General features: G+C 46.5%; 1 protein-coding gene across 1 annotated transcript in view; it reads left to right on the forward strand.

Annotated features, from left to right (window-relative positions):
- Positions 1 to 3,787, forward strand: part of ANKDD1A (ankyrin repeat and death domain containing 1A) — a 42,546-nt gene extending 38,759 nt beyond the window's left edge. The window contains exons 13-14 of the mRNA XM_049905687.1: positions 497 to 701; positions 3,486 to 3,787. Of these exons, the coding sequence (XP_049761644.1) occupies positions 497 to 701; positions 3,486 to 3,787 (507 nt within the window). The remainder of the gene's footprint in view (positions 1 to 496; positions 702 to 3,485) is intronic.
- The last annotated feature ends 5,343 nt before the right edge of the window (positions 3,788 to 9,130 follow it).

Below are 9,130 nucleotides of genomic sequence, written 5' to 3' on the forward strand. Positions count from 1 at the left end.
TGGTTTGGGTAGAAAGAATTCTATAACCCCACCCAGATTGCTTTACTCCTTGGTGGGATTCAGCAGGTCCAGTGCCTGGGTCTTGAGCTTCCTGGCTTGGGCCACGGCTGCTGAGGTAACTGTTGATATCCATGCTATTAGGACACAGGAAAAAGAGAGGCATCTGACCAGAGGAACTGAGAAGGTTTCTTGGAAGAGGTGGCATGTGGGTGGTCTATCGACTGTGCAATGGGGCTGAGGGACGGGGAGGTGAGAAAAGGAATTCTGGGTGGAGGAACAGTATGAGCAGCTTGGGTTCCAGAGGTCAAAGCAAGGCATGGAGTCTGAAACCCAAGTGGACATTAAGCCCCAGACTCCAGTTCCCAGGCTTCCCAGTGGAGGCTGTAATAGGTAACAGAGGCCTTGACTTTGCCTTGCTCCCACCCAGGATCACGAGGGTGAGCTGGGGAAGGGTTTTCCCCAGACAGCTTCTGCACTTTTGGGATCTGCCTCACAGGACCACCTCTCATACAGTGACCCCAGTGACCCTTCCAGGAAGACCTTGACCTTTAAGCAGGACCACCGGCAGGAGACACAGCAGCTCCGCTCTGTGCTGTGGCAACTGGCCTCCAGGCACCTGCGGCCCGATGAGTGGAAGAAGCTGGCATATTCCTGGGAGTTCACTGAGGCCCACGTCCACGCCATCGAGCAACAGTGGACAGGTACCACCTTGCCTCTCCCCACCCCAGATCAACCAGCTGAGCAGAGGAGTGGGGGTGCCTGAGGTGTGGTCTGTTTTCTCTGCTTCTGGGGAAAGAGCCTATGTAACCCACAGCCCAGCCACACTAAGCCCAGCCATCAACAAGTACTTGTTTGAAGGCCTTGGGCTAGGTGCTGGGGTATACAGAGAGGCAGCATGGCTTGGTGTTTAAGACTCTGGGCTTAAGTCCTACAGAGCTGGGCTGGAGGCAGGTCTACCCCTGATCAGCTGTGTAGCTTCCGGCAAGTCACTCACCTTCTCCTCATTGCAGTATGTTGGGTGCGTAACACACTGCCTGGCACCATACATGAGAACAAGTCAAACAGGCTCCACCTTCTACAAGCTCACAATCTGGACCAAATAAAAGTCCCCCATCAAGGGCTGCGCCATGAGTAGGTTCATGCTAAGGGCCCAGAGCAAGACACAGAAAGTCAGAGGAGGCAGTGAATGGACTCACCTGGACCTGGTGTTTGTCCCCGAGCATCTGTGTCCCTACCACATGGAAAGCCCAGCCTGGACAGCAGACCTAAGTCACAGAGTTTAATAACAAGCTAGTCCCTACCACGGGGCACTCAGTACTGTGAGCAATAGTTTCCAAACATGGCTGCACACTGAAATCATCTGGGAAGCTTTAACCAATCTCAGTGCTTAGGTTGCACCCAGACCCAAGTACATCAGAATCACCTGGGGTGGGACCAAGGTGTCAGTATTTTCCAGCGCTTCCCAGGTATTTCCAATGAGCAGTAAATGCTGAAGCCCACTGGTACAGAGAGAGAACATGGCCGGCTCTGTCTCTGACTAAGCAGTTTTCTCATTTGTAAAATAGGGCCAATAGCATGCAAACTCCCAAAAAACCAAGCCCACTGCCGTCAAGTTGATTCTGACTCATAGCAGCCCTATAGGACAGAGTAGAACCTATAGGGTTTCCAAGGAGTGGCTGGTGGGGCCGAACTGCCTACCTTCGGACGCAGCCCTGGAAATGTGCACTCGTCTATGCCAAGAAATTTGGAAGACAGCTACCTGGCCAACCGACTGGAAGAAATCCATATTTATGCCTATTCCCAAGAAAGGTGATCCAACCGAATGTGGAAGTTATCAAACAATATTAATATCACAGGCAAGCAAAATTTTGCTGAAGATCATTCAAAAACGGCTGCAGCAGTATATTGACAGGGAATGGCCAGAAATTCAGGCCAGATTCAGAAGAGGATGTGGAACCAGGGATATCATTGCTGATGTCAGATGGATCCTGGCTGAGAGCAGAGAATACCAGAAGGATGTTTACCTGTGTTTTATTGACTATGTAAAGGCATTCGACTGTGTAGATCATAACAAATTATGGATAAAATTGAGAAGAATGAGAATCCCAGAACACTTAATTATACTCATGAGGAACCTGTACATAGATCAAGAGGCAGTTGTTCGGACAGAACAAGGGGATACGGAGTAGTTTAAAGTCAGGAAGGGTGTGCGTCAGGGTTGCATCCTTTCACCATACCTATTCAATCTGTATACTGAGCAAATAATCTGAGAAGCTGGACTATATGAAGAAGAATGGGGCATCAGGATTGGAGGAAGACTCATTAACAACCTGCGTTATGCAGATGACACAACCTTGCTTGCTGAAAGTGAAGAGGACTTGAAGCACTTACTAATGAAGATCGAAGACCACAGCCTTCAGTATGGATTACACCTTCACATACAGAAAACAAAATTCTCACAACTGGACCAATGAGCAACATCGTGATAAATGGAGAAAAGATTGAAGTTGTCGAGGATTTCATTTCGCTTGGATCCACAATCAACACCTATGGAAGCAGCAGTCAAGAAATCAAAAGACACATTGCATTGGGCAAATCTGCTGCAAAAGACCTCTTTAAAGTGTTGAGGAGCAAAGATGTCACCTTGAAGACTAAGGTGCGCCTGACCCAAGCCATGGTATTTTCAGTCGCATCATATGCATGTGAAAGCTGGACAATGAATAAGGAAGACCGAAGAAGAATTGACACCTTTGAGTTGTAGTGTTGGTGAAGAATATTGAATATACCGTGGACTGCCAAAAGAATGAACAAATTTGTCTTGGAAGAAGTACAACTAGAATGCTCCTTAGAAGCAAGGATGGTGGGACTGCGTCTTGCATACTTTGGACATGTTGTCAGGAGGGATCAGTCCCTGGAGAGGAACATCATGCTTAGCAGAGTACAGAGTCAGTGGAAGAGAGGAAGACCCTCAAAGAGTTGGATTGACAAAGTCGCTGCAACAATGGGCTCAAGTGTAACAACCACTGTAAGGATGGCACAGGACCAGGCAGTGTTTTGTTCTGTGGTACACAGGGTCACTATGAGTCAGAACCGACTTGATGGCACCTAACAACAACCAAACAAGACCTTTTGGTTAGCAGCCGAACTAACTGACCATTTTGCCACTGGGGCTCCAATATGTGCAAGACCTAGATTATTGTGAGCAACCAAAGTGTACAATCATGGGCATCATGGTACCACAACAATGAATGCCAGTTCTCTCTTCAGAGTGATGTTAACAGGCCCTGACACAAAGCTCCTCTCTTCCCCTCCCCCATCTCCAGGGTGAGCACCGGGGCATCAGAAGGGTGAAGGAAGCCTGGCCTCTCTCTCCTGCCTGGGCGGTTCAGGAGGCTGCGGAGGTGGCACAGACATGGGCTCAGACCTGGCTGTGGCAAGGTGGCCTGGTTTGCTCCTTCTCCTTCTTTCTCCTCTCTTGTCCTCAGGCACCAAGAGCTACCGGGAGCATGGCCACCGCATGTTGCTCATCTGGCTGCATGGTGTGGGTGCAGCCGGAGAGAACCCCAGCAAAGCGCTGTTTGAGGGCCTTGTGGCCATTGGCAGGAGGGACCTGGCTGGTAAGAGTGTGCTCAGCCCGGCTTCCGCCCAGGACAGTACTGGGCCCCAGGGCAGTACTGGGCCCCAGGGCAGTACTGGGCCCCAGGGCAGGGGAGCCATATGGCCCCACTGGAATGGGCCGGGCCGACAAAGGGCTTCTCAGACCACTGGAATGGGCTGGGCCGACTAAGGGCTTCTCAGACCACAATGCTGTGAGGCCAACTCTTGACCTTCCATTCTTGGTCCTATTCCTGCCTCCAGAGCCCTAGTAGTGTACTGGTTAAGTGTTTGGTTGCTAACCAAAAGGTCGGCAGTTCAAATCCACCAGGTGCTCCTTGGAAACCCTATGGGGCAGTTCTACTCTGTCCTGTAGGGTCACTATGAGTTGGAATCGACTCCATGGCAATAGGTAGTCCTGTCTCCTGGAAATGAAGGTAGAGCCTTGGGAAAATCATGGTGCATCTGGCCTCGGTTTTCCTATCTGTGCAGTGGGGGTGTTGGTCCAAATGATCCTTCTGACTTTCACAGTCCCAGAGCCAGTGATGGCCCTTTCTACTTTGATATTTTTTCTTTCTTTCCAGTTTGCAATAAAGCTGGAACAGCCTTCAGACTTCACAATATTCTAAATATTTTTATATTTTCACAAATATTAAGGTATATGGATAAGAACTAGATTAAAATGACTTAAACCAGTCAGAATTGGTTAAGTAAAATGTCTGAGCCCCCCAAAACCCATTCAAGTCTGCCAATCAGGAAAGCCTGATTTGAGAGCTAAGGCATCCCGCAGCACAATCAGGGAGGCAGATAAAAGGTTCCCTTACTAATCCCTCATTAAGAACAAAATTGGCTCCTGATGAAAAAGCCTTCAACATCAAAGTGTCCATCAACATGGTGCATTATGGGGCAACCACAGATGAGCCATTAGAGAGTCATTACTGGTTAGCAAGGTTACCTTAGCAATGAGGCAACAAGAAAAAACACAGCATATGATTGAAGGCGGAAGGAAAAGCCCCCAGCCTGGTGGCTACTCCACAGCTGTCCCAGGCATGAGGAGCAAAGACAGCCTGCATGGGGACAAGGTTGGAAATCAAAGGCTGGAGGAATTAGGGATGATTTTTTTTTCTTTTTCCAAAATTTTCTTCAATATCGTTGTCGAATCTTTTATTTAGCACAGTCTCTGGCAGGCCATTAAAACATAAAAGCAGCCCTGTGAGGCAGAGTTCAGGCAACAGATGACAACAGGACTCTTGTCTTTTGCAGAAAGCATCAGGAAGAAAGCAAATGCAGACCCCAGTGCCCCCAGGAGGTGCACAGCCATGTAACTGGAGGGCGCCGACCTGGACTTCGGAATGTGGGGCCGCCTGAACAGTTGATGACCACCATTTTAAGGGCTTAAAAAAAAAAAAAAAGACACTGTTAACAGACCTCCAGCTGCTTCTACTGAAACACCCGGTCATGCAGTGACCAGCAGGCAAATGTTTGTAATCTATCATACAGGCATTGGTCCAGGGGGCCTGCTCAGGTTTACCAGTAATCCTCTCCCACAGGTAGGTCCTTTACAGCTCTAAGCTCACCTTCACCTCCCTCATCTCCTCAGAGCCTCACAGCATTCCCCTTGAGGGGCATGGGGCATTCTGACGGAGGACACTGACGCTCAGAGAGGATAAGCAGCCTGCCCAGGTCAGACCGCTAATCAGGTGGTAGGACCAGCTTCCAAACCCACCACTCCTGCCACCCCATCACTTAGAAAATGGACTGCCTTACCTCATTCACTAATGAGCCCTGGTGGAGCAATGGTAAAGCACTCTGCTGCTAAGGAAAGGTTGGCAGTTCGAACCAGGGCCTCAAACCAGTTAATTCCAGTTTGACCCCCTGCTGAGAATTTGCAGTTCCACTCCAGATATACTGAATCAGAATCTACATTTTAACAAGATCTTGTGTGCACGTAAGAATCACCTGCGTACATAATATATACATAAGAACCTACGTTTTAATAAGATCTCCGGGATCTTATACGTAGATGTATACAAAAGAATCACCTTGGGATCTTGTTACATTTTAATAAGATCTTATTACATTTTAACAAGATCTTATGTACACATAAGAATCACCTGGAGATCTTATTAAAATGTAGATTCTGATTCAGTAAATCTGGGGTGGAAATGCAAATTCTCAGCAGCTGGTCAAACCAGAATTAGCCCTGGTTCAAACCTGCCTAGCAGCTCTGCAGGAGAAAGACCTGGTGATCCCCTTCCATAAAGATTATAGCCAAAAAACCCTATGAGGCAGTTTTCTACTGTCACATGGGGCCGCTATGAGTCACAATCTACTCGAAGGCACCTAACACCACCACCTTATTCAGTGGCTTTTACGAATGCTGAGCCACGACTGTTTGTATTCACAGACTTATTTGTATCTTTTGACAGCTCCAGGAGGCATGCAATTTCATTTTTACCTTCCTGTCTTACAATTTTAAAAAAGGTTTTTTAACTTTTCATTTTGAAATAATTTCAGACTTAAAAAGAGTTGCAGAAAGAGCACAAAGAATTTCTGAACACCCTTTGCAGAACTTCCCCAAATGTTAACATCTTACCTAACAATGTAATTTTTCAACCGCGAAACACTGACATGAACACAAGACTGTTAACCAATCTACAGACGCAGTTCAGACTTCACCAGTTGAGTCATTAATGTCCTTTCTCCAGTCCAGGATCATGCTTTGCGTTTAGTTGTTATTTTTCTCATTTTAAATAGCCCCATACAAAGCGTCTGGAGCAGTGCTATGTGATAGAACTTTCTGCAATGATGGGAATGTCCTACATCTCTGCTGTTCAGTATGGTAGCCACCAGCCACATATGGCTATTGAGCATTTGAAATGCGGTCATGGGGACTGAGGAATGGAATTTTTAATTATATTAAATTTTAACGATTTAAATAGCCACCTGTGGTCAGTGGTGACCATACTGGATGACACAGCTGGTCTAGAGCTTTGCTCCTAAGTGCTGGACAAGCACAAGTTGTTGCGGGTCTCAGCGGCATCAGTGAGAAAGTGTGGTCCCAGGGCTACATTCCTGTGACCCTTAGGAAGCAGCTCGGTTTCACAGAATGTGGAGACTCTGTGCAGGACAACCCAGAAGTTTTGGTTGGAAGCTGTTTTTGTCTAATTTGAGCTTTCCTGCTGTGGCCTTCATGGCGCAGTGGTTAAGAGCTTGGCTGTGAACCAAAAGGTCAACAGTTTGAACCCACCAGCTGCTCTCTGGAAACCACTCTGTCTTATACGGTTGCTATGAGTCGGAATCGACTTGACAGCAATGGGTTTGGTTTTTGGCTTGCTGTGGCCAGTTTAGGAGCCCACATCTTATAAAAACTCCCCACAGTTAGCAACTGGGCTAGAGACCTGGAAAGGGGATGGAACAACTGTCAGAGCTTAAAAGGGGCTTCAGCTATCACACCTTGCTGGTGGAGTACACCGTGGTACAACTCTTCCGAGAGGCAATATAACATTATCTATCAAAGTTATAAACACATTTACCATTTGACCCAGAAATCCCCTTTCTACGAATTTATCCTCCAGATATACCTGCACACACACAAAATGACAGATACGCAAGGTTATTTATGGCCACTTTGTTTGAAAAACCAAAAGATGGGAAACAACCAAGTGACCATTTACAGGGGACTGGTGAACTAAAGTATGGTCTGTCCAAACAACGGAACACTCAATTTTCAGCAGTGAAAGAAGAACGAGGATGCTTTCTGAGTATCCTTATGGAAAGATAAATTGTTAGGTGAAAAGAAACCAAAGTACACAGCAGTGCATAGGGTGCGCCACCAATTGTATAAGACAGGGAGAAGATAATATATTCATATTTGCTTGTACTTGCATAAATAAACATTAGACCATCTGAGATACATCTACTGGTCCCATCCCAGCTAGAGCAAAGGATAATGAAGAAAACCAAAGGCACAGGGGAAAGACTAGTCTAAAGGACTAATGGACCACAACTATGACAACCTCCACCAGACTGAGCCCAGAACAACTAGATGGTGCCCAGTTACCACCACGGACTGCTCTGGCAGGGATCACAAAGAGGGTCCTACATAGAGTGGGAGAAAAATGTAGAACAAAATTCAAATTCACATACCACAAAAAAAAAAAAAAGACCAGTCTTGCTAGTCTGACAGAGACTGGAGAAATCCCAAGTCTGACCCCCAGACACCCTTTTAACTCAGTACTGATGTCACTACTGAGGTTCACCCTTCAGCCAAAGATTAGACAGGTCTATAGGGCCAACAATAACACACGTGAGGGACGTGCTTCATACTTAAATCATGTATATGAGACTAATGAGCACGGCAGCCCAAAAGCAAAGACAAGAAGGCAGGAAGGGACAGGAAAACTGAACTCATGGAAACAAGGAACCTGGGGTAGAGAAGGGGAGAGTGTTGACACATCATGGGGTTGGCAACCAATGTCACAAAACAATTTGTGTATTAAGTGTTTTATGAGAAACTAATTTGCTCTGTAAACTTTCACCTAAATCACAATAAAAAAATAAACATTAGAAAGACTCATAAGAAGTTAACATACAGGGTTACTCTGGGGTGGGAGAAACTGGGGATTGGGCCAGGGGTGGGGGAGAGTTCTCACTGAGACTTTTTTTAACGCCTTTTTCATTTGTGGAATGTGTAAGTCTATTACTTGCTCAAAACCAAAAGTATATGACATTCTGGAAAAGGTGTAACTATAAAGACAGTGAAAAGATGAGTGGTTGCCAGGGGTTCGGTGTAGGGGGAAGGGAAGCGATGAATAGTTGGAGCACAGGGGAGTTTTAGGGCAGTGAAACTGTTCTGCTTGATACTGTAATGATGGGCACATGACATTATACATTTGTCAAGACCTACGGACTGAACAGCACAGAGTGAACCCTAATGTCAACGATGGACTTTAGTTAATAATCCCTACCAACCAACCAACCGGTTGCTGCAGAGCTGATTCTGACTCATGGCCACCCCGTGTGTATCAGAATAGAACTGTGCTCCAGAAGGTTTTCAGTGGCTGATTTTTCAGAAATAGATTGCTAGGTCTTTCTTCGGAGGTGCCCCTGGGTGGATCTGAACCTGGGACTTTTCCGTTAGAAGGGTTAGCATGTTAGCAGGGTTAGAAGTTGAGAGCTTAATGACTGCACCACCCAAACCTGTTGCCATTGAGTCGATTCTGACTCACAGTGACCCTATAGGACAGAGCAGAACTGCCCCATAGAGTTTCCAAGGAGCGTCTAGTGGATCGAACTGTCAACCTTTCGGTCAACAGCTGTAGCTGTTAACCGCTGTGCCACCAGGGTTTCCAACCAAGGATCCCTTAAACCAAAAACCAAACCTGTTGCTGTCGAGTTGATTCCGACTCCTAGCGACCCTATAGTTAATAATATTCTATCAATATTAGTTCATTGGTTGTAACAAATGTACCACACAATTAACCCTTAGTTAATAGTAATGTATCAGTATTAGTTCATCGGTTGTAACAAATGT

The sequence above is a fragment of the Elephas maximus genome, chromosome 13, assembly GCF_024166365.1.
Source record: "Elephas maximus indicus isolate mEleMax1 chromosome 13, mEleMax1 primary haplotype, whole genome shotgun sequence".
Lineage (NCBI taxonomy): Eukaryota > Metazoa > Chordata > Mammalia > Proboscidea > Elephantidae > Elephas > Elephas maximus.